Source organism: Salvelinus namaycush, chromosome 1 (genome assembly GCF_016432855.1).
Source record: "Salvelinus namaycush isolate Seneca chromosome 1, SaNama_1.0, whole genome shotgun sequence".
Lineage (NCBI taxonomy): Eukaryota > Metazoa > Chordata > Actinopteri > Salmoniformes > Salmonidae > Salvelinus > Salvelinus namaycush.
The window spans coordinates 22,486,467-22,512,447 of record NC_052307.1 but is presented as its reverse complement, the minus strand read 5'-3'; the positions used below and the strand labels follow the sequence as shown (position 1 = coordinate 22,512,447).

At 40.5% G+C, this 25,981-nt stretch overlaps 1 protein-coding gene across 1 annotated transcript in view; it reads right to left on the bottom strand.

The window, feature by feature from the left end:
- The window catches only part of LOC120054536 (solute carrier family 15 member 4-like), a 44,232-nt gene extending 20,062 nt beyond the window's left edge, over positions 1 to 24,170 (bottom strand). The window contains exons 1-7 of the mRNA XM_039001979.1: positions 24,031 to 24,170; positions 23,216 to 23,829; positions 21,783 to 22,075; positions 20,281 to 20,422; positions 19,979 to 20,065; positions 6,588 to 6,768; positions 1,170 to 1,328 (exon numbers count right to left, since the gene is read on the bottom strand). Of these exons, the coding sequence (XP_038857907.1) occupies positions 1,170 to 1,328; positions 6,588 to 6,768; positions 19,979 to 20,065; positions 20,281 to 20,422; positions 21,783 to 22,075; positions 23,216 to 23,782 (1,429 nt within the window). The 5' untranslated portion in view covers positions 23,783 to 23,829; positions 24,031 to 24,170. The remainder of the gene's footprint in view (positions 1 to 1,169; positions 1,329 to 6,587; positions 6,769 to 19,978; positions 20,066 to 20,280; positions 20,423 to 21,782; positions 22,076 to 23,215; positions 23,830 to 24,030) is intronic.
- Positions 24,171 to 25,981: the final 1,811 nt, after the last annotated feature.

Sequence of the window (25,981 nt, the reverse complement as noted above, 5' to 3'; positions counted from 1 at the left end):
AAAACATATTTGTCTTTGCTCATAACTTTGCACCTTTTCATGTAAATGTTTGAGGACAGGGTTTTGTTATTTATGGATTTCATTAGAATGACAAATCACAGAGAAGGAGACATGGCAACAACTATTGAACCCTGCAAGATACTGTACTTGATTATACAGCTACCTTTTTTCCCAAAACAGAGATGCTGGAAAATAATGTTTTTGCTGGTGCTACAGATGTCTATATCGGTCAGCTAATACTAGTAAAGGCCCAGTGCACTACCTTTGTGAATTAAAAAAATATATATATAAAAATAATTTAATTCAGATTTTTCAGGGGGGCTGCAGCACCCTTAGCACCCTACTTCCCGCGGCTATGCTACCAGTTGGAACTCAAACATAGAAAAACTGGGCCCAGACAGGCAGTGTAGCAGCGTGATGTGGGATATGCTATCGGATTCGCAGTTATTTGACTTAGTAAAATTCATTTACCATCTACTGCATTTATTTTGCTACAGTATACTGTAAAATGTAATCATAGCTGACTATTTGTATTCAGAAATGCGAGTGAAATGCTCACACTGTGGAGCCCTGACCACCTGCCAACGTGGCTGGTGAAAGTCATCTTACCCACCAATGCCAAAATCTACCCGCATTTGGCGGGTGTTAATTTTAGGCCCTGGGCAAAATCAATCCCCACTGATTGATCGCTCCCTCCTTACCTAGCAATTTCAACAATAGCTCAGACAACGGCTGCTACACAAATGTAAGGATGCAGGAAGGGTTTTTGTGTTTTAGAAAATAACCATTGATTGGAGTCTTAAGAATGAACAGAGGAAACATCAATGTCAGGTTGTTCAAAGGATGGAGGAGAGGAAGACTATTCATCACAACGCACGCTAAAGACTACTTTACTTTTACATTGACTACTGCACTTCAACTTGCCCTTTAACAAAACCTGCCATTATTGCCTACCGGACAATGGTAGTGCTGTAATCAAGATAGGAATGCTAACCATCTACCATCTAGTATTGACTGTAAGACCAAATTATAATTGTTTACCAAATCTGTTAGACAATTATCATCGTCATTATCAGATCTCTGTATCTCTTTATAATGGTATATATGCAAAATAAGCATCCTTGAACCATTTCTATATCCACTGGGCAACAGAACAGCTTTCTACTCACCTGCGATGCTGGCAAAGATTTCGCTGATTCCGATGAGCACATACTGAGGTACCTGCCACCATATAGGCAGATCTGCTGCATAGTAGATGACATCGCCAAAGACCTGGTCGAATGTGCCATTAGACTTGATGATCTCAAGTCGTTTTGTCTCCAGTATACCTGTAGGGGTGGAGGCACAAAACGTATTTAGGTCGAGATGCTTGAATTATGTCACTGCATATATAAGACACAGATGGAAACAAAAACGTGTTCCCGTCTTTCGGAACTCTCTATTCTGGATTATTAAAATATTTAAATACTTTTACATAACTATTGAGGGAAAAGAAAACACTACGAAAGAAAGCAATGGCTATCCCCTTTGCTGATATTAACTTGGACTGATTCAGCTTTTAAAAACTTTCTTTGCCGAGATGCACCACTTTCTCAAGCCATAAAAATGGCAGATGCATTCACACCGTAAACAGGGCAGATCGAAAAATGCCTGCCCTCAAAATACAACGGTCATAAAAACAGAATACTTGTTAAAAGTCCTAAGCGTTCTAAATTAAGAGACACAGACAACCAAACATATTCTGTTGCAGGAGTTAGGGGGATCTGACAATCCATTAGGGCTTAAGTGTCAAATCAAAGCCAGTGCTTCATTAAGATCACATTTGCACGCTCACACTGAGTGATTACAGAAGTGCGTAATGGAAGAGAGAGCCATCAACTCAACAATAACACTCCTAGCAGTTGTCATCTGCAGCCGCTGATTCCTAAAAGCTTTATTCGATAACCATTATCATGGAAGCAGCAGCTATTTCTAGATAACTCCCAGAGACATCCTCCTATCGTCGCCCCACACTTAATGCTGTATTTGAGAGGGGATGGGGCCTTATAATCTATCTAGGCTATAATACTGCTTGTCCATCCAAGGCAAGGCGGTTGCTGCCCTGCCCAGAGCAACTTCTTACACACACACATATACTGCTTTTTTAACATCATATAAGGCATTTGAGCCCTATCCCTTGGTGTTATTTAAAAAAAAACTAGAGCTACTTTTGGACATCTAATATAGAACATATTCAATACTAGCTAAACAGATTGTTGAAAGTGATAAAAAAAGGCAATGTCATTGGCCTTCAAAATTCAATGTCAAAGCTTCTTTGGCATGTTTCCCACACCATGTGGTGAGGGCCAGCGTTGTGGTTCACAACTCAACAAGGGCAGGTTGGCATAGCGATAGATGCCAACCCAGTGAACGGATGATGGCAGGTGTGCAAGGCAGTGTTGATGCTAGCTGTGCCCGGGGCAACAGATACCATTATGGCTGATGCACAGCTGCACATCTGTCTGTGTCCTATGGTATGTGTTCCCTATACAGTTACATCATGAGGTCAGTTATCCTACAGTGTTCCCCATCTATACACTAGGAGATGAGTTACTGGAAGCAGAGGACGAAGGCTTCTTTAATATAATGGTTAGCAGGAGTAACAGAGTACCAACCTTCAATAGAATTATAAAAGCCCTCTCCGAAGGGGAACATAGCATGTTACAGACAATGAAAAGTACAGGACATAAATAAGTGTTTCCAAAAGTAATGAATATACTATAATGTCTCTGTGATTTGCTGCCTTATACGTTAATAGAGAGTATTTCATAGATACGCCAGTGGGAGTACTGTCTGACCACAGTGATGCAGTATGAAGAGGTGGGAACATGCAGGGTATAGTAAAGGAGTTGTGCAGCATTCACCACTTCCATGTCCTCTGTGTGACCAATGGCCACAGTAGATGATGCTGCGCTGCCATAAACCAAATTGTTTCTGAAATATTCAAGCTTTTTCTTCGCTCTACTTTCAAGTGATGCGATTTCCTTTTAAAATGTTCTTATGGTAAATAAAAGGCGGGAAAAAAGCCTTCCAACATCTGAAATAAATACAGTGAGCTCCAAATGTAGTGGGACATTGACAATTGTTTTGTTGTTTTGGCTCTGTACTCCAGCACTTTGGATTTGAAATGATACAATACCATGAGGTTAAAGTGCACACTGTCAGCTTTAATTTGAGGGTATTCACATCTGTATCGGGTGAACCGTTTAGAAATTACAGCACTTTTCTATTGGGCACAAAATAATCGAACACAACCAAAACAAACAGAAAAAGCATCCAACAAGTCCATAAAGTCACAAGCTTGATGTAATCATTGCATGCTAGGAATATGGGACATAATACTAAACTTTTGACTACTTTAATACACATTAGTGAATTCGGCCCAATACTTTTGGCCCCCTAAAAATGGGGAGACTATGTACAAAAAGTGCTGTAATTTCTAAACAGTTCACCCGATATGGATGAAAATACTGTTAAATTAAAGCTGACACTCTGCACTTTAATCCCAGTCATTGTATCATTCAAATCCAAAGTGCTGGAGTACAGAGCCAGAACAACAAACCATTTGTCACTGTCCCAATACTTTGAGCTCACTGTATATACTCAATACATTTCCTTTTCGCAATAGTAAATGACATAGTGAGCATCTAGACAGCACTGTCTCCAAAGAATAGCCTAATTAAAAGTGGTTAATATAACTTTACAATGGCAAACAAAACAAACACTTTTTCTACTGGCGCTGTTGAAGTTATGTCTCATCAGACAGGCTAAAATAAATATCTTTCTTGCCTACCTACAAAACCTTGTGCGCACACACACACACACACACACACACACAGTAAGTTAGTAAGTAGATCCTCCAGCAGAGTGCCTGTGGTTGGCTGTGGTTTATTAATGACGATGCTGCAGTAGTGAGTGGGATCCAGCCAAGCCGCTCTGTCTCCGGCGAGGAGGGGCTGTTTGTCTGGGGCTTTCATTAGGCTCTGATGACATCCCCACACGGGGTACCAGCGAGCTAAAGCCTCTGGATCACTATCCCTCTATCCACTATCACACAGAAATACAGCAGAATAGAAATGTGATAACTACAAGAACAAAGCAATGACTACCAGGACTGTGTTTGTGGGGGTGTTGTTTAATGCTACTGTAAATGAAATATTTACGCCACACTAGATATTAATTATCCTCTACAAATGGGTGTTAACAGCATTCAGCTGTGAAGACAGGATTCAATATCCCAAATGTCATAGTGGACACCAACACATTTAAAGTGCTCATTATGCTGGAGCGAAAAATAAAATGTGCATTTGGTTCTCAAGCGTGCCACTGATTTGAGAAAAGCTATTTTCGCTGCCTTCAGGCTCGTCTCACTTAAAATGTTTTTGCCTGAATACATGCTATTCAATCTGCACAGAATAAAAAAAAAAAAAATGGTTTTATTCCAAATTGAAATGTCAAACTGTCAATTCAAATGAATTTGATTAGACTTTATTTCAAAAGATAATCCACAGTCCGTTATGCAACAGAAACCGTTTACTCCAAACAGTAAACATTTTACAACGAAAACAAGTTTCTATTAAGTAGGTCCCTTCCCTGTTTCGTTTGCTCTGTTTGCTTCCGTTTGGTTCTTAAAATGGTAAACGGTTTTCATTGCAAGACTTAATAAACACCCCCCAGTTGTCTGGTCTATGAATGTTTAGGATTTTTGCGAAATGATCCCTGGCTGTCTGCCCTTTACCTCCTTAAACATGTTGAAACATGATCCACATACTGCTATAATAAAGCCAAGCAACAGAGTACCACAGTATGAGTCATAATACCCATAAAACCTAGTGGTCAAACAGGGAAATGGTTACAATCGTTTTTCAGGGTAACCAGGGTCAAAAATTAACACCTGCGGGATGATTTTGGAATTGGTGGGTAAGATGTCTATTTCACCATCCACATTAGCGGGTGGTCAGGGCTCCATAGTACTCGCATTTGTGAATAAAAATTGTTATGTATGATCACATTTATAGTAAAATAAATGCTGCAGTAGCTGTTTTCAAAGTATTTCCGCAGTTTTGTTTCAAAGCTGGTAAATTAAAAATCGCACAGTCAAAGAACTACGAATCCTATATAGCCTATTCCACCTCACGCTGCAACATTACCTGGCTGGGGGCTGTGCACATGTGAAGAATGGAGTAAAATATTCATTTTTAGAAGCGCTGAACACATGCATAAAAGTTGGTCTAATTTACTTGAAACTAACGCCTACTGAAGTGAGACTGTCCTTGTGTTTCTTGGCTATTTACATTGTTTTGTTCACAAGCTAGGTTGTTTTTCTATGTTTGAATTTCAACAGCTAGGGAAGAGAATACAACGCTGCTATTAGTCAGAATCTCACAGGCACAAACAGCGTCACACTACCACGTAATCTCCCGCCTTTAAAGGGGCAGGTGAACATTTTTGTTTCATCTGTGATACTTTGGTTAAAAGACTCAGGTCACAAATGTAATCAATCAATATACCACATCAGTTACTTTTTACTAGTAATACATGTATTGTTTTACAAAAATTACAAAGCACACTCATCCGTTTTTTGTGTTTTGTTGGTGTAATTTTAGCAGCAAAAATGTTTTTCGCCTGGTAAAAAAAACAGAGTGGCTGGTCGATTAAAAATATATATTTTTTATCTACCTGCCACAGTGCCTGGTATTATGACATCTTCACTGTGGGGCTCTATAGGCTTGCTTGTCCTGTTTGCCTCATGAATCATGACCAATGATGTATATAAACCCTGGATTGCTGATGCTATGTAATGGCCAACGACAGTGCCATATTGGCATTTCCCAGAAGGAGCAGTCCTCCATAGGAATTAATGGAATTCTACAGTATTTCAATAAAATGTTAAGAACAAAATTACATGCATTTACATATTTCTTTGTTGTAGTAGGGAAAGTAACATTAGTACAAAAATATATGCTTTTATTACTTTTTTAATGTTTTATATTCATGTTTAATATACACTTAAAATATTAGCTCAAATATGATAGTAAGGAGATTTGAATTTAACATTGAGCTTATAGTCGCGCTGTTCAACGTATAATTTTTCAAGCATGCATTAAGGTGTCTAATAGAATATACTTGTCAAAAATGAATAGACATTAATAAATGCATTTCTATAGCTTCCAATATATTTTTTTACAATGGAAGAGAGCGCAAAATAGCTGTGCAGTGGCTTCAAACAGCGCACCCTGTCAGTGATCTAGGGTTGATACATATCATTGGTCCTGACATCTACCGGTAATGTCCCCCACAGAATAAGGAACCGCAACACAGATCATTGAGAGATGCGAGATCAAGGAGCAGGGTTTTTCCCTAACATGTGGCACTTTAAATGTGGGACATATCATGGTGAACAGTATGAAATGATGAAATTGTGGCTTGAAGAGGATGTTGGGTGGTTTAAATGGAAGATTTACTAGCATGAACTACAATTAAAGTCTCTCTAGACATGCCACGGAATAAGTAAGGGTTAGCTGTTGCACTCAGTGTACTCCACTCACCAGCCGCCACAGCTGAACACATAACGAAGAACATCCCCACTGCGATCCTCTTGAGGGAGGAGGGCAGCAGGCCTCTGCGTTTGAGGATGGGATCCACCACTTTGTCCTTAAGAGGGATCAGCATGAGAATAAGCACTGCGTCGAACATTGTCAGCCAGGCGGCAGGGAAGCGGAACGTGATCTGCCGGGAATTCAGGGGGGGGGGAAAAAACAAGAGAATATGTACAAGAAGTGCAAAGCATGAAAAACAATAGAAAGAGTGTCAGTGCACTACAGCCCAGTGCTTCAGGGGTGAGAGGGGATGTTCTGATGGCCTCGACACTGTATTGGCGCCCTCAGGTGGACAGAACTAAAACTGAACTGAAGTTAAAGTAACATTAAAAATAGTTATGAAAGTATCCTTTACATTTCACTAAATTATAAATACAAAGATGAATCCTACCAATCAAAAGAACAATTAATCATTGACCAGGATAATTCAGAATTCCTCAAAGCTATGTACTGTAGGTTTGTTAACATGTCCCAGCTGCAAGTGTGTTAGGGTGTAATGGGAAATAGATAATTGCAGTAGCAATTAGCATTAGCAAATGACCATAGATGGAGCGCACACTATTATTATAATATAGCTATAGATCTAGATGTCCATTGACAGAATACTCTTCGTAATTATTCACATGAAATTATTAGATAAATTAAATCAATATGGGAAAACATTTTTATATATCTCGAAACGTAGCCCACAACTCAGTAATTTCTGCTAGAATGAGAAACAATGCTACAGCAAACTGCATAGGCCTGATTTATTTTGAAATTCAAATGTCAAGTGCCTCCTGAACTCCCAAAACATCTTTAGTTCTAAACATCTGATGGTCCTGTTTATTGCCCGACTGAATTTACATTTCTTAGACTAACTGCTGGTAATTTAAACATTGTGCCTTTGCGGTATGAGTTTGTCATAGCACACTTTCATGTTTTGGATAAGTATTTGCACCCGGGTGAATCTAGTTTGAGAGGCAGAGGTGCCCCAGTAAGCACACTTTAACATGGGTAAGGAAGCACATTAACATGGGTAAATGTTAAGCAGAAAAACAGCCCAGACGAGAACAGCTACTCTTCCCTTGGACTGAGTATGCAGAGAAGACATCTTAAAAACACAGGTGGACAAAAGTCTGGAAAATGTGGCTTTTTATTCAAGAAGTCTCTGCACTTTGGAAGACTAATGACGCATTCATATTTTTGGTTTTTCCTGACCTTTGATAGGAGTTTGCTGGAAAAACAAAACCACAACTCTAAGATAAAGCTCAAATGTGTCCTCAGAATCTCACTTCCCTTTTCATTTTAAGGACTGCTTAGAATAGGGTGAAAGCAGTTCCTTTTTTTGGAAACAGATATTGCATGCTGAGAATGAAAATAAGTAATTACATTTCCAGTTTAAATGACACTTGAAAATGTTAAGACCTTTTCATAAAAATCACTATCTGAGCAATGTTAATTTCACCTGAAAGCTGTTTTGAAAGATAGTATTGAAATACAAATGGAAATCTGAATAAGTGGAATGCTTTTGCTCTTTTAGGACTTAAAGATAGATGTTTTAGCACGCTAGAATGTGTGGTTAAAGAGCAAGTGTTTCAGTTCACATTTTACTCTACACTTCCCTTACCAAACGCCAGAGAGACAACTGAATCTAAAAGTATCAAGTAGCAACAAACCCAAACCAAACCACTCTTTATAACAGGTGCTTGTCTCTCCTTGTAAGTCATACAGTATGCATATACTATTGTGGATTAGCCAAACACCTCAAATAGGCTACTCCCTGGGAGAAACGGGGGCACACACTACAACAGATGGACTGGCCTAGTCTAGTCTAGTCAAGAGGCATCACCCAGGAACATTATGTCTGACAGAAGCACAAGAGATACAATAAAAACCAGATTGCTTATGTGATTAGGTCAAACTTTTATTTTAATCCTCTGGGCTTTAGCAACCTTGACTGCTTCCAACTGTTGCCTCTGATGCATTATCACCGACCTACTGGCTCATCTCTACAGGGAAACTAATCCTTCCCATTCTGAATCAGGACAGACAACTGTAATATTTAACCTTCAAGTTAAAGTATTGGCCAAAATGTGAGACTATCTAGCATTTATTCAAAGCAACAGTCACGTTCATCATAGCACAAATGCTGGCACACATTCAGATAGCAATCAGCTGGCCCTGCTGTGTTCTATAGGGGGTGCACATTTTTAACGGGACCTTTTAAATGGGTTTTATAGTAAAGACATGTAATTTAACTGTAAAAATGTATTACCTTTTAATGTGGCCTGAACAACCAGTCATGATGTTGTCATGTCATTGTTAAACAAATCACTTCATAGGCGGCATGCGAGTTTCAAGTTTCCTGGCCTCCCGAGTGGCGCAGTGCTCTAAGGCACTGCATCGCAGTGTTTGAGGTGTCACTACAGACCCGGGTTCAATTCCAGGCTGTGTCACAGCCAGCCATGACCAGGACACCCATGAGGCGGCGCACAATTGGCCCAGCATTGGGGAGGGTTTGGCCGGCCCATCTTTGTCCCATCGCAATCTAGCCACTCCTTGTGGCGGGCTGGGCGCCTGCAAGCTGACTTCAGTCGCCAGTTGTACGGTGTTTCCTCCAACACATTGGTGCGGTTGGCTTCCAGGTTAAGCGAGCAGTGTGTCAAGAAGCAGTGCTGTGCTGTGGCAGGGTTGAGAGGATGGCTCTCGACCTTTGCCTCTCCAGGAGTTGCAGCGATGGGACAAGACTAACTATTACCAATTGGAAAAGGGGTAAAAGTTTTTTTTTTTTTTTTTTTTATACTAATAAAGCTTTCCCAAAGCTTACAATTTATCTCTTATCTCTCCGCTCTGCGTGCCAGTTATGATTTTCGAATGCACGTTTCTCAAAATCATTGTGACTTGGTTTATCATAAAAATCTGAATTAAAATGATCTAAAAGTTAAAATTCAACTAATGTGTCTATATACCAGTCTCTGCCATATGGACACTGAAATACAGTGAACCATCGGCAGCTAAATAAATGAGTGCATGCATGGAACTCAGGAGATAATCTAGAGCAGGGATCATCAACTAGATTCAGCCGCGTGCCGCTTTTTTCTAGAGCGTATGGTTGGGGTGCCGGAACATAATTGCAAATCATTTGTAGACTGCAAGAAGGCCCCCACCCCAAAAAAAGTATTATCTGTTTTTAATAGCTCAGAAAACTTGGGGGCCAAATAAAACCACCCCAAATTCAGCCTGCAGGCTGCCAGTTGGGGAACCCTGGCCTAGAGGCCAAAGCAGCAGTAGGCCTATAACTTCCATTGTAAACTGTGTAAAAAAATACATAAAGCCAACAAATAAAAACAGTAGACGAAAATGTACGTTCTGTAAAAATCACATCCATCTCTCTACTTCGCCTGTCTGCCTCCCTTTCTATCCATCATGACTTGAACTAAGTCTATCGCTAATGAAGTGTAACATTGTATCAAATCAGCTGGGTACATCTGGAAGAGGTGCAAACATGCAACATTGTATCAATTAGCCAATTCCTGGCCCCCTAAGACTTTCCCACACCAGTGTACTTTTCACAACGAGGCTTGGTGATTATCGAGGGGGAAGAGTATTTTTACAAATACGGTGAGGATTGAGAAACTATTATTATTCACAATGGATGTACTTTTCTTTTTTTTAAGACTTCATTGACATACTGTGCGAGGTGCAGAAACAATTACTGAGAAGCTCAGCTTATTAGTGCTGGAAGTGGTGAGTGAAAACAATCAGAAATCACACATCCCCAAATGGGCACTTTCCTACATTTGCGTACAGCAGGACAGGTACTTCTAGGCGTGCACAGGCATGCGCACTCCCTCAACATTAACAGGACAGAGAAACCAGACATGCTCATTTCTCACATGGAACACTCCAAACAAAAGACAAAGAAAAAAATTGACTAAACTCGTAAATTATGGTTATGAAATAAACCATAACTTGTTTCTCGCAAGTGTAGCTGGTTGTGAACTCCGCAAACGTTTCCACCCTGAGAATGAGAACGGTAAACGACAAATTAATACATGCATTATTTGGTTACACTTTACTTGACACCCAGTGTCACAACACATTATGGCACAGTCATAACAGCTGTCAACCTGTCATAATAGTCACAACACTCATGACACATTTATACCTGTTGTGAGATACAGTATATTGCGTTATTTTATGGCTGGTTATCACACCTACATAAGAGTCGAAACCCACATTTAGTCAATTGTTTAGTGTCCCTACCAAGAAGTTTCCTTTTGTTTGAAAATTTGTTTCTTAAGTTTTGATATTGTTGTAATCAGTGCCACACACAGACATTTTGGGTGGCATGTATGTGCTCAAAAAAAAAAAGATAGAACAAAAAATTCAAATAAAGGGCACCCACAAGACTTATTGAGCAATTATTACAAGAACAAGGGAAAGCAGCCCAATCTGATGAGTATTTTGCAAAACTATTATGAACTGGAATAAATGCTGCACTTAACAATGACCAATACAATTCCAGTCGAAATAGAAGATGGCAAGAAATACTGTAGCCTACCATTACTATAATCCAAATCCATGCCACTATCATGTAACCCAGTGTTTCCAAACTTTGACCGCGACCCACAAAAAGGAATGGTAGAAAACGTGCGACTCCCGCGCACGCAAATGCACATGTACACAATCTATGCACAAATGTAGCCAGTCATTACAGCCATAAACGGTGATGCATTTTACACCTGCATTTGGAGCTGAAAGTCATTAGCAGCCAATATCAACTAGGTATACACTACCGTTCAAAAGTCACTTAGAAATGTTTTTATTAGATTTTTATGAAAAGCACATTTTTGTCCATTATAATAACATCAAATTGATCATAAATACAGTGTAGCCATTGTTAATGTTGTAAATGACTATTGTCGGCTTACAGAAGCCCATTATCAGCAACCATCACTCCTGTGTTCCAATGGCATGTTGTGTTAGCTAATCCAAGTTTATCATTTTTAAAAGGTTAATTGATCATTAGAAAACCCTTCTGCAATTATGTTAGCACAGCTGAAAACTGTTGTGCTGAAAGAAGCAGCAATATAACTGGCCTTCTTTAGACTAGTTGAGTATCTGGAGCGTCAGCATTTGTGGGTTCGATTACAGGCTCAAAATGGCCAGAAACAAATAACTTTCTGAAACTCGTCAGTCCATTCTTGATCTGAGAACTGATGGCTATTTCACGCGAGAAATTGCCAAGAAACTGAAGATATCGTACAACGCTGTGTACTACTCCCTTCACAGAACAGCGCAAACTGGCTCTAACCAGAATAGAAAGAGTGGGAGGCCCCGGTGCACAACTGAGCAAGAGGACAAGTACATTAAGAGTATCTAGTTTGAAAAACAGATTAGCCAGTTAGCTTGGGTGCTTGACTGCAGTTGTGAGGTCAGAAAGCTTGTATAAACCCTACTCCTCGGCCAGAGCGTCCAGTGCGCTCTCAACGCTCCAATTTACGAACAGACAATCTCACAACACTCTGAATTTACGAACACCCAGAGCGCACTCTGGCAATCCAGATCGAATTTCCGAATACACCCTTGGACTAAGAAAACACACTTTATGACACTGTCAAGAAGCATTATGACCATCATAATCATATAAGCCAAATAGGCCTATCACATACAGTTGAAGTCGGAAGTTTACATACACCTTAGCCAAATACATTTAAACTCTGTTTTTCACAATTTGTTTTTCTCCACTTTTTCCTCCAAACATAATGATGGTCATTGTGGCCAAACAGTTTTATTTTTGTTTCATCAGACCAGAGGACATTTCTCCAAAAAGTACAATCTTTGTCCCCATGTGCAGTTGCAAACCGTAGTCTGGCTTTTTTATGGCTGTTTTGGAGCAGTGGCTTCTTCCTTGCTGAGCGGCCTTTCAGGTTATGTCGATATAGGACTCGTTTTACTGTGGATATAGATACTTTTGTACCCGTTTCCTCCAGCATCTTCACAAGGTCCTTTGCTGTTGTTCTGGGATTGATTTGCACTTTTCGCACCGAAGTACGTTCATCTCTAGGTGAACGCGTCTCCTTCCTGAGCGGTATGACGGCTGCGTGGTCCCATGGTGTTTATACTTGCATACTATTGTTTGTACAGATGAACGTGGTACCTTCAGGCGTTTGGAAATTGCTCCCAAGGATGAACCAGACTTGTGGAGGTCTACAATGACATCATTTTCTGGAATTTTCCAAGCTGTTTAAAGGCACAGTCAACTTAGTGTATGTAAACTTCTGACCCACTGGAATTGTGATACAGTGAACTATAAGTGAAATAATCTGTCTGTAAACAGTTGTTGGAAAAATTACTTGTGTCATGCAAAGTAGATGTCCTAACCGACTTGCCAAAACTATAGTTTGTTAACAAGAAATTTGTGGAGTGGTTGCAAAACAAGTTTTAATGATTACAACCTAAGTGTACGTAAACTTCCAACTTCAACTGTACGTGCCCTTATATCAGTCATCAGTCAAAAAGAGGGCGTCTTGTCCTGCTCCTGAAATCTCCTCCTGCATTTGTCCCAGTCATCAGCAACAGAGCATTGGGGTAGGAGGTGCATGTGATATCAATGTGTGCGCAAGTACAATGATAAATTGAATATGGTCAATTACAGAAAACGTTAAACATTCTGTTGAAAACTGGGTTGTCACTTATGTAGGTGTCATAACTGGCCATCAAATAACTATGTCACAACAGGTCTAAATATATGTGTCATGACAGTGTCATGTCAGCTGTTATGACCGTGTCATAATATGTTATGATGCTGGGTGTCAAGTAAAGTGTTACCCATTATTGTAACCAAATGACAGGAATTAACGGTACATTTACTACTGGTGACACATGGAATGGGAAATTTTTAATTCATAAAAAAAGAATACAATCAAAATGCAAACAATTCACACAATGAAAGCGCAAGAACTGGTGGGAGACATCTGAGGCACTCTGGAGAGATGAGCGCATGTATTATGGAGAGACACGCCTATACCTCCGCCACACAACCCTCCCCTTCTTCTTGTCTCAACATTTTAAAATGGCACTCAAGACGCAGGTAGCCTAACGATTAGAGCGTTGGGTCAGTAACCGAAAAGTTTAATTCAAATACCGAAGCCGACAAGGTAAAAAATCTTAACCACAATTGCTCCAGGTTCGCCATTGATAATGGCAGACCCTGACAGTGAAACCACTCTCCAAGGGTGTCTCAGGGGGAGTTGGGATACGCAAAAAACACAATTCCAATTCATACGTGTACAATACATGTATGAAATAGGACAAATAAGCAGCCACCTAATAATTTATTTATTATATCTTCACACGTTTCACTGAGAGCCACAACTCAATAATCAGCTAGGCCTATTGCCACTTTTACAGCCCAAATTGCAGGCTTCCCAAATAAGCATAGGCCTACAGTGGTTGCTGCACTAAAAGTTTTGAGATTATGCTGAGGGATTTAGAGGTAATTTGTGGTTTAGTATGGTACCCTGCGTCACTACTTCATTGGTCCAGACGAGCGCAAGGGGGAGTTGAGAGCACTGATTATGCTTTTGGGTCCCAAGATGCTACTGTGTCTCTGTTGTACTGTAGCATACTCCCGACCAGACACGTTGTACAGTGCCTTCGTTGCGCAACGGTCTAAGACACGGCTTTGCAGTGCAAGCTGTGTTGCTACAGATGCTGGTTCAATACCCTTGCAAGCCTCGACCGGGAGATTCACGAAATGACTGTAGATTTTTGGTTTCGCTCCCTCTAAAAACGGAAATAAATCATTCTAAATAACAAACTGGATATATTTATAAATTAGTAACAATGTCTCACCCCATGTTCAAGAATGGCCTTTTTCCCCCCTCGCTCATTTTATGTTATTTGAAAACGAAATCTCAAATAGTTTTTTCTTTAACAAAGCGATGATTATTATTAATTTAGAATTATATACAAGGCTCTTGGATATTCACAAATATATTAATAACCCTGTTCTTAGCAGGACAATATATATATGCCATATTGGTCATAGCTCCCGAGTGGCATCCAATGGGATTGCCTTGCAGTTCTCCAGCTGTATCCACTGAAATAGTGGTGGGCGTGCGAGGTTCAAGGCACGGGATGGGCCTCAGAGCCGCGCACAGAAGACGGACCTAGCCCATGGGGAAGGGAGGAGGAAGTGGACGCGTTGAAGAGGGCGAGAATCGAGATGAAGTCACAATCCATGGCAGGCACACCTGTGAGCTCTGGAACGCCACCTCCGACAGGCAGAGTCAACATACCTGGCGGTTTCATCAGGTCGTCGCTTCAACCTGACATTTGCATTCCTCTGCTGACAACAGAACTTGACCAACTGCTCACCAGGCACAGCAAGGGCCGTCCGGACCGTTATGCTGTTCTGCTGTAGCCTAACAAACAGCATCTTCATGCTTTCGTTAATAAAATTATGATAAAAACACTTTCAAAATGCCGATGTTTATTTAGATATGGATCCATAACGAATTACTACGGGAATAAATATCACTGAATTAAAGAAATATTTGAACAAAGTTGCCTAATGAAGGTTAACAAAATGATGCTCACTGGAAAATACTCTTTCAAACGCACACGGTCACGTTGTACAGCGGCATTATGGCTATTAGCAGCTGGACAATAGACTTGCCTAGAAGGAGGGTAGGGGGAGAATTCTATCGTCAAATGTATTTCTAAGTTAGATTGGCTGTATCACAACTGGCCTTAATTGTTTGCAATTTTAGTTTAATCCACCAGAAAAGACTAAACAAATACAACAAAAAGTATTATTATGCATCACATCCGACCGTGATTGTGCGCTGCCCTATGGGACACCCAGTTGGCCCAGCGTTTCTCTCCCTCTAAAAACAGAAATAAATGTTTTGGCCTTCACAAGTATTATTTTGGCCATTATTGAGATTTTTTTTTTTTTAACTAAAGTGAGCGATTGTAAACTAAATAACCTCCAAAATATTGTTCTATATTATCAAGTTGATGGCACAGTCATATAGCCCGGCACCTACATAAAGCTGAGTGACTCACTCATTCATGGCTTTGGATCAAAATAAATAAGTACCAACATTCTTTCTTTCTTTAATAAAGAAATGTTTTGGTTATCCTGACTTGTACACCATGTACAGTATTAGAATAGCCCATTATGGACTATTAGCAGGACAATATACCTTTACCAACACCTCTCTGTATTTTGATAATTTGTGGATGGGACTTCCCGAGTGGCGCAGCTGCATCACAGTGCAAAATGCGTTGCTACAGACGCAAGTTCGATACCTGTGCCGGCCGCCACCGGGAGACCCATGAGGCGGCGTTTGGTTTTAAATTTAGAATCCTCTATGTAATTATTGGTGGAGAGTCACGTCATATTTTTCCATATACTGTAGGCCTACCGTAGGTGACATGAGTCTCACTAGTGTTGAGTAATGTGCTGTTAAAAGTGGTGTAGGTCTTGGGTATTGGTTGGGTATTGGTACTGCAATTATACAATTAGGGTGTAGAAATGTTATGCTCTTAGTGTAACTAGGCAAGTCAGTTAAGAACAAATTCTTACTTACAAGGACAGCCTACTCCTTCCTCCCCGTCAGGGAATTGAACCCCGGTCTCCCACGTGCCCGCACGACACGGGATTCTTTAGCTAAATAGCCCAGTACTGTAGCCTACTCCTGACTGTAACGTTGCACAGCCCCATATTTTCCGTTCCATCCTAACGGAAATCCAGAGGATTTTTCATTTTTCTTGGAATAGAAACGCCATAATATCAAGCAAATTAGGCAACATTTCTTAAAATCAGTCCCATACACTATGTTCTTACAAAAAAAGGTTGTAAAATCTCTAGTACAGCCACTATTGAAGGCTATCAAATGCTTCTCAAAGATGCACTCTGGTGGTCAAACTAGCATTAATGGTAACAGTGGTTGACACTTAAATAACATGCCATAGAATTCTGCCGCACCATGCAAGCTGTGCTGTAGTACACTGCAACTTTTAAAGGACAAATCACTGTATGCACTTGTGATTTAAAAAAAATAAGCTCATGATCCTCTGTGGCTCTATGAGCTCTCTGATGGAGTATTTTGAATGATTTTATTTCAGGAGAAAATATATAAATTTTGGCAAATTTCTATTTGCTTTAACTTCTCTTGGGTAGGGGGCAGCATTCGGAATTTTGGATGAAAAGCATGCCCAAATTAAACTGTCAGCTACTCATCCCCAGAAGATAAGATATGCATATTATTAGTAGATTTGGATATTAAACACTCTGAAGTTTCTAAAACTGTTTGAATCATGTCTGTGAGTATAACAGAACTTATTTAGCACGCGAAACCCCGAGGACAAACCATTCAGATATTTTTTGTTTGAGGTCACTCTCTTTTCAATGAGTTTATTGGGAAACCAGATTTCTAAAAGGGACCTTCTTGCAGTTCCTACCACTTCCACTGGATGTCAACAGTCTTTAGAAAATGGTTGAGATAATTCCTTTGTGTAATGAAGAAGTACGGCCATCTTGAAGGAGGGTCACTCGAAGTGTCCTGTTTGTTAGAAGCGCGTGACCAGAAAGCTAGCTACAGTTGGTTTTAATCCTGTATTGAACACAGATCATCCTGTCTTCAATTTTATCGATTATTTACGTTAAAAAATACCTAAAGTTGTATTACAAAAGTAGTTTGACATTTTTGGGCAAAGTTTACAGGTAACCTTTGAGATATTTTGTAGTCACGTTTCACAATGTGGAACTGGTGTTTTTCTGGATCAAACGCACCAAATAAATGGACATTTTGGATATATAAATCGACAGAATTAATCGAACAAAAGGACCATTTGTGATATTTATGGGACATATTGGAGTGCCAACAACAGAAGCTCATCAAAGGCATGAATTATATTTTTATTTCTGCTTTTTGTGTCGCGCCTGCAGGGTTGAAATATGCTCCTCTCTCTTTGTTTACAATGGTGCTTTCCTCAGATAATAGCATCGTTTGCTTTGGCAAAAAAGCCTATTTGAATTCTGACATGTTAGCTGGATTCACAACCAGTGTAACTTTAATTTGGTATCTTTCATGTGTGATTTAATGAAAGTTTGATTTTTATAGAAATTAATTTGAATTTGGCGCTCTGCATTTTCTCTGGCTTTTTGCCAAATGAGACAGTAGCATCCCGCCTAAACTCAGATTTTTGGATATAAATATTAACTTTACTGAACAAAACATACATGCATTGTGTAACATGAAGTCCTATGAGTGTCATTGATGAAGATCAAAGGTTAGTGATTCATTTTATCTCTATTTCTGCTTTTTGTTACTCCTCTCTTTGGCTGGAAAAATGGCTGTCTTTTTTCTGTGACTTGGCTCTAACCTAACATAATCGTTTGGTGTGCTTTTGTCGTAAAACCTTTTTGAAATCGGATACTTTGGCTGGATTTACAACAAGTGTATCTTTAAAATGGTGTAAAATACTTGTATGTTTGAGGAATTTTAAATTATGGGATTTCTGTTGTTTTGAATTTGGCGCCCTGCAGTTTCACTGGCTGTTGACGAGGTGGGACGCTACCGCCCCACATACCCCAGTAAGGTTAAGCCTATTGGACGTGACGTATTTTCAAAAAGTAGGTTACTTCCGCATGATTCCAGGAATTATTCTGGACAATCAAAAAGTACACTGTGCACCCGCCAACTTTCCTTCAATTCGCATGGCTGAAAATATCTGACCCGGAGAAAGCATCTGAGCGACCGAAACGGCGACCCTCTGTCTTACCATATGATGCCCATGTATCTGATACTGTCTGGCCAAGAAGAGTATGGCATGCCATAATCTTTTTTACAAGACAGCATCAGATACATGGGCTACACATACTGAGACAGAGACGCTGTTCCGCTCGATCGGATGCTTTATCTGCGTCTTTCTGTCGGAGCGTGTCTCAGTCAAATAAATTATCAATATTTAAAGATGTACTATACAGAAAACTGCTCTGCCATTTCCTGGTTGCTAAAATTCGAAACAGTTCGCCTAATTTCAGTTTGTGTGACAAAACAAGCAAGTATAATGTAGAGAATCATTGTACCATCTAAACCGCTGTGAAAAATACAAAAAAATATTGTATATTCAGCTATTTGAAGCTGTACAAAACCGAAAGTAAAAGACGCAAAAACTTAAGTAGCATAGAAATACTGTACATAGAACCTACCACTTTTTAGACGTGCTTTCAATGAGAACGAAAGATCTATTACTCACATTTTGTCGGGTCAAATCAAATTTTATTTGCCACATCCACCGAATACAACAGGTGTAGACCTTACTGTGAAATGATTACTTACAAGCCCTAAACCAACAATGCAGTTAAGAAAATATTGACTAAACTAAAGTCAAACTAAAAAAAGTAACAATACAACTACAATAACGAGGCTATATACAGAGAATACCGAGTCAATGTGCGGGGGTACAGGTTAGTCGAGGTAATATGTACATGTAGGTAGGGGTAATGTGACGATGCATAGATAATAAACAGTGAGTAGCAGCAGTGGAGAAAAAAAAGCAAATAGCCCGGGTAGCCATTTGATTAATTGTTCAGTAGTCTTATGGCTTTGGACCTGGACTTGGAGCTCCGGTACCAATTGCCCTACTGGAGTCATTGACAATTTTTTGAGTCGTCCACTGACACCGCCTAGTCTAGAGATTCCGGATGGCAGGAAGCTTGGCCCCTGTAATGTATTGGGCCGTACTACCGTCTATAAGTCGGATGCCAAGCAGTTGCCAAACCAGGCTGTGATGCAACCGGTCAGGATGCTGTAGAACTTTGAAGATCTGAGGGCCCATGCCAAATCTTTTCAGTCTCCTGAGGGGGAATAGGTGTTGTCGTGCCCTCTTCACGACCGTCTTGGTGCATTTGGACCATGATAGTTTGTTGGTGATGTGGACACCAAGAAACTTGAAGCTCTCGACCCGCTCCACTACAGCCGCGTCAATGTGAATGGGGGCATGTTTGGCCCTCCTTTTCCTGTAGTCCACGATCAGCTCCTTTATCTTGCTCACGTTGAGGGAGAGGTTGGTCTCTGAACTCCATATAGGCTGTCTCATCGTTGTTGGTGATCAGGCCTACCACCGTTGTGTGGTCAGCAAACTTAATGGTATTGGAGTCATGCTTGGCTATGCAGTCGTGGGTGAACAGGGAGTACAGGAGGGGACTAAGCACAAACCCTTGAGGGGCCCCGCGTTGAGGATCAATGTGTTGCCTACCCTTACCACCTGGGGGTACCTTATAACACACCTTCCAGAATAAGAAAAAAATCAACCGAGGCTCAGCTTGAGTTTACCTGGTGGGTGCCAGCGCTGCTGTTGGTGCCTGTGCTGGTGTCAGGAATCCTTAGATGTAGGCTCTGGAGGAAATACGTTGTCTGCATCTATTGCACAATGAAAATCAAATAATTACAGTAGCAACGTAGGCCTAGTGTACATGTTCAAAGTCCCCAAACTATCACTATTTCTTCAGTTGTAATGCTATTCTGCCTGCAATAACACTGAACAAACGCACCGTTGCTGATGTTACGTCATGTTGCTATGAAAACTAAAGCTGCTTTGTTACCATAAGGAGGAGAGGTTAATACATATCTCTTACCTGAAAGTACACAATCCAGTATGGGATAAGAGCAAAAAACACTGGGAGAATTTTCAGCAGTGCTTTCACCTCCTCCACTTTCTCCTCAGGGAATCTCCCTCCATAAGTCACCTTAGCTCCATCCAGCATGGTTGGCTTAGCCCTTAACAAGAGAAGAATAACACAATTAAACAACTTTAAAAAGATGTACAAAGCGTCTACTGCACGTTTTGATAGGGGCTGTACAATTCTGTAAATATTCCTTAAACATAAACTCAGCTACTATTAAACTAAACTCTGAGATAAGAGACTTAAAATCAGGCCTTTTTTGTTTATGTCTCTCCTTTAAATAATGGCACTTCTGGCGAAAGGACGCATTTTCTACTAAAGCCTATAATCCCCATCTCTTGAGAAAAAGCCTTAATAAGGAATTCTTGAAACGCTGTAGGATTGGCCAATTTAAAACATTGAATGTCAAGTTCTTGAACTGATTGTGCTACTTAGGTTCAAAGTCAAGCAACAGCACTTCAGAATAACTTCCTCCACAATGAATGAATGATGATGAATGCCAGAGAAGACCACAAAAAAAAGTACAGGCTGGGGATCAAAGAAGGGTTTAACATAAAGAGCTACGAGCAACACCTAGTGGTGTGGTACTATCTTGGATTAGAGAAGAGTCACAACATAGCCTTCTTTTTTACTTACAAAGTGGATTAGAACATGTTTGCTACAAAATCAAGATTATTGTGTTTCCATTGAGATCAGATAGAGCACAGCCTCTTTCACACCTTTTATCTAGCCTACATATAGATACTGATACTACTAAAGACACATTTCCATTGGAACTTTGAAGTAAACCCAGGTTGGGCTAACTATTTCGTTTCCACTGCCTCCAGAAATTACAAATGATGTCGTGTTGCTAGGTAACCAATATGTGACTGCAGCTAGCTTAGCTAATGTTACTAGCTAGCAAGATGTTGAAGAATTTAATTCACCCTCACCACGCAGTAAATAACATTACTTATACTCCTGCCAGTGCCAGCCAGACTCAGAGGCATGTATGTAGCTTGCTGACATTAGCTAGCTAGGTAAACGGTTAGCGCCGTTGCTAGCATAACAGGGTAGCTAACATTCAAGAGCTGACTTTTCTCATAAAAGTTTGTGTAGTGAAAAAATTGATGAAGGATCCAGCTATGGTGGTAATTTGCATCATGTGTGACTACTGCAATAGTGCTTGTCCATGTGCTAGCTAACAGCAACAAGCCCAGACGAGCTAGCTAACTAAAAATGTTGACAGCATCCAGCAGTGATCAGCTTGGTGGCTGTATAGTAAAAGGCGTCACCAGCCAGAATTCTAATCGAGCTGGCACCAGTTGTGAAACTGGGCTGCGCTGGCCCGGATTTCCCTCGACCCAGCTTGAATTTGAGATTTCCATTTGAGCCATCTTGAATTTGGCCCTAATTGTATGTGCCAATGGAAACGGGGCTTTAGTAACAGCGGTGATCTGCCTGGCCCCTCTTACCGTAGCAGGTTGGGCTCTTTGGGCTGTGCGTTGCAGCAGGCATAAACCAGGATCTTGAACAGGTCAGTGAAGGCACTACCGTCAGCAGGCTTGTTGATGAAGACTGTGCGCCCCAGCAGGAACACCAGGAAAGAGACACCCAGGCACACAGCTGGAATTATGTACCCCAATTGGAAGTTGATGTTCTGCTGGATGTAGGCCACACCACCCAGCGACAAGATGGCCCCCAGGTTGATGCACCAGTAGAACCAGTTGAAGAACCTGCGAGTGGCCTCTGGGCCGCGATCTTTTACCTGCGAGGCAAAAGGGATTGTCATGGCAAATAATATCATCATCATTCTGCTCTCCATGAGCATCTTTAGGAAACAAAACAGAACTGTAGTATCATATCAAACTCAGGACATAGGCCTAACATTGCTATCTAATAAGATAGACACCCTAATTATATTAAACATTTTATTGTATATCCCATCATTCAATGGCAGTGAATGAGTGCATAACATCCATGTGATAAACAGTGCTAACATCTTCCTTTTATTCCGTGCTTGACAAAAAAAAAAAAATGGGAAGGGGAGGTAACTTTGTGAAAAGCAATAAAAATATCTAGTAACTTATGAATAGGCTAATCTAATCATGTTTTACAGGTGAACAAGATTTCTATGAATCCTGCTCAGTGGCATTTACTTTTTTTCCTCAATATTACTTTGTGAATCCCATAGAAACATTGAGCAATCAAAATGAAACAAATCTAAACCAATCACCCATCAAACATGTGGTAAATGACAATGGGATTGAAATCTATGCTAATCAGTCACCAACTCTGAAAACATTATGGGCCAGCCTGGGTTAGCTAGATCAGAGATTTCCCACTGAAATGGGTTTTCCTCTTTCATTAAGGGACTTAAAGGTAGGCCTAATCTGGAATTTTGATGAGAAACTTAACGAGACAGATGTGAGTTTCACTTCCTAAATTGATGTACAATTACTCATCTAGCAGTCTTCTCAGCCTTAGATGACTGGTGTGTTGACCAGACCTGATGGATGGCATTTCCCAAATGTAAACTTCATGATGAAAATTACAAAAGGGTAAACCAGCAGGGGCCTGGCTGATTGAGTTCTCATGGTAAATGTAGAGAGATGACAGGCGTACTAGATCAACATTTAGCCTATTCCACAACTACCATTTCAGTCCATATACAAGGTTGACCAAAGTAAGATCATGTTCAGAACCTTTCAGACTTTATAAATTAGACTGTTATATATTCTCTTAAACTCACATCATTAGATGGGATAACATTAGCAACACTGCATTAGCAACAGTGTAAAGTACAATACATTGAGCCATCATTGAGTTTTAATTTGACCTTAGAAGCCCTTCTGAAGAGGTCTTAATTGAGAGAGAATGCTTTGCTTATTCATAAGCTTTACTGTACCTGGTCGGCCCCAAATGGAGTGATGTTGGACTTTACTGTTCCTACACCTAGGGCGATGAGAACAAGGCCCGTGTAGATCACTGGCCCACAGTAAGGTGCCCGTGTGGGGCAGGTCACATTGCTTGGAGTACCGTTTGAGCTCAAACACTCTGCAGGTTGCACTGGAAATGCAATTTCTTCACCACATAGGGCATTCCTGGAGTAGTCATATGTGATAAATGGGAAAAACAGCATGCCAAGGAAGTATAGAATCAAACTGCCAGCAATGGTCCAGAACTTGCCCAGATATGCATCAGCCAGCCAGCCACCAAATGGTGAGATCAGGTATGTAACCCCCATGAACATCAGGGGGGCCTGGCTGGCCTCAGTCCCCTCCCAATAAAATGGGCTACTGTTAAGGAAAAGAACCAGGTTGGAAGTGATGCCATAGAATGCAACTCGTTCCAATGATTCTGCAAGCAGAATGGTTGCACACGCCAGTCTTCTGCCCTGGAACACTGACACAGGCCTGTACACAGAGCTGCTGTCCAAAAGAGGTGTGTTCTCACTGGCATCCCTGCTGGCCATCGTCAGCTGACTTGTTGACTTGAGATGTTTACTGGAAACCGTCAACCCTAAACAAAATGAACACGAGATTATGATACGAAGCGTTATGACAATAATTGCAACAGTTAAGATGTTGGAGAAATTACAACAGGGTGGCCCAGCTCAGTTTGAGAGACACTTGCTAAATTTGGTGTGCTTCCTGACACCAGCATACTAGCTTTAGCATGATTATGATTTGCATAATAACATTGAGAAGTAGTATACTGTACCTTCAATTAATGACACACTTTCCAACGTCTGGCATTTAGCCTCCTATCTTATCAGTTTGTGCTCGACATGCCACAAAATCAATTGTTCAGAAGAGCGAATATCTACTCGGGTAACTAGTAATGAAACTGACATTCACACACTGCCTGTCAAAGCACTGGCGCGTGACTGTAAATTCGTTCAGCAACATCTAAATTGTGCTTTTTCCCGAATACCGTAAACAGATGGATTGACGTCACATAACACCACGGCCAGTTTAAGCGAATGAGGCAGTTAACACCTACATTTTACAAATCTGCGTTTTGTGCAGCTGCTGTGCTATTTAGTCCGCCCACTTAATGTAGTTTAGTGAAGCTCCATTGCCCGGAATGGAAACAGGCTTATACGCTATTGGTCGAAAAGGAAGATATTCAATACTATTTTCTTTAACACTTCCTGGAGGGCTTGAAGATACGTAAGAAGGCGGGGTAGGGAGTATGAATAGTCATGAGTCTCGACATAGGGTGATTGGGTGATTGGTTGAGCCTACTTGAGTGCATGACGCCACACTGACCAATTGTGAAACACAGCTTCAGCTTGATCACCAAATTAATTGGGAAATAAAAGCCTCACCAGCTACCTACCAATCTATTTTAGCTCAACTGTCCGATCATTAAAAGAACGAGCACACTAATTGTTATTTTTATGTGTTGCTTTATGTAAGAAAGTTAACCCAAATGTATCAAAGAATAGGTAATGCGTCCACGATTAGTTAGTGTGTACTGCCTGGCCAGTAAACTCGCTAACTACATTTAAGTACTTAGCTATCCTCCTAAATGCGGTGGTCAGTGGATAAACTAAGTTGAAAATATTTGTCGCCAGTTATTGTTGCCGATGGTGTAATTATGTCTAACCAATTATTTATTTACACTAGATGACTGTTAGGGGGCGCTGTGTTGAAGCCTCCGTGCCTCCATCTTGGCACTAACTGACGTTATTAAAAATATTTTGGAAGCTGTAGAAATGCATTCTCTTAACGTCTACATTCGTGTTAGCCACATTTATTCATACAACTACATGCATACTTTAAAATTATTGTAATGAAACAAGCAGGGTGTAGGCCGCGAACCCTCGACCTACTAGCCCGAATTCCAGCGCCCCAAAAGCATGCTCGAGCTGCAGAGTCAATATCCGCGCGCGACCCAGGGTCGTTACATTATATTATGTGCACTAAACATTCATTTAAAGTATATATTTTTTTGATTACTGTCGTCATTACAACAACAAAAATACTTAAATACATGTACTTTTGTCCTTGAAACTTTTAATTGAAATTCTGTGGAATTCAATGTATTCATATGGAGTACAGTGCATACTGGGGAGTGCCAATGTAGCCAACCGGTGGCTTCAAAGCCTCTCAATGGCCAATACATAGCATTTACAATCTAGGGTTTATATACATTATTGTGTCTAATCTTTTGGCTAGATAGCTGTCTTTTGGCGTTCACGTAAACTCACCCTATTCCGTACAAATGTGCGCAACCGCGACATTCAAACGAGGCTGCAAAGAAAACTATTGGACTGTAGCGACTGTGTTGACTTCAAAATCTGGGGTGTGAACTACGTTTCTATTCAAGCGTTGATCGACATGGTAATGACTCTATAGTATTGGAGAAAAGTTGAAAAAACTGACCCTCCGTTACATAGTGACGTTTCATGTCGTAACGTACAGCACGCATAAAGCAACTATTTCTGTCTTAAAATCTCTCTCCACCAGGTGTAGCACTTCTCTCATCGTTTAAAAAACAAGAAATGGACAGTGACGGGGGTAAGGGGGGATATCTAGTCATTTTTTGCGGCATCACTGTAAGCGACTGTCACTCTCAAAGCCGCTGTTTACTTCTGAAGATTACTTTAGCACCGCCCTAAAAACCCGATTCAAATTCGACAAACCTTCAAATAGGTATGTAATGA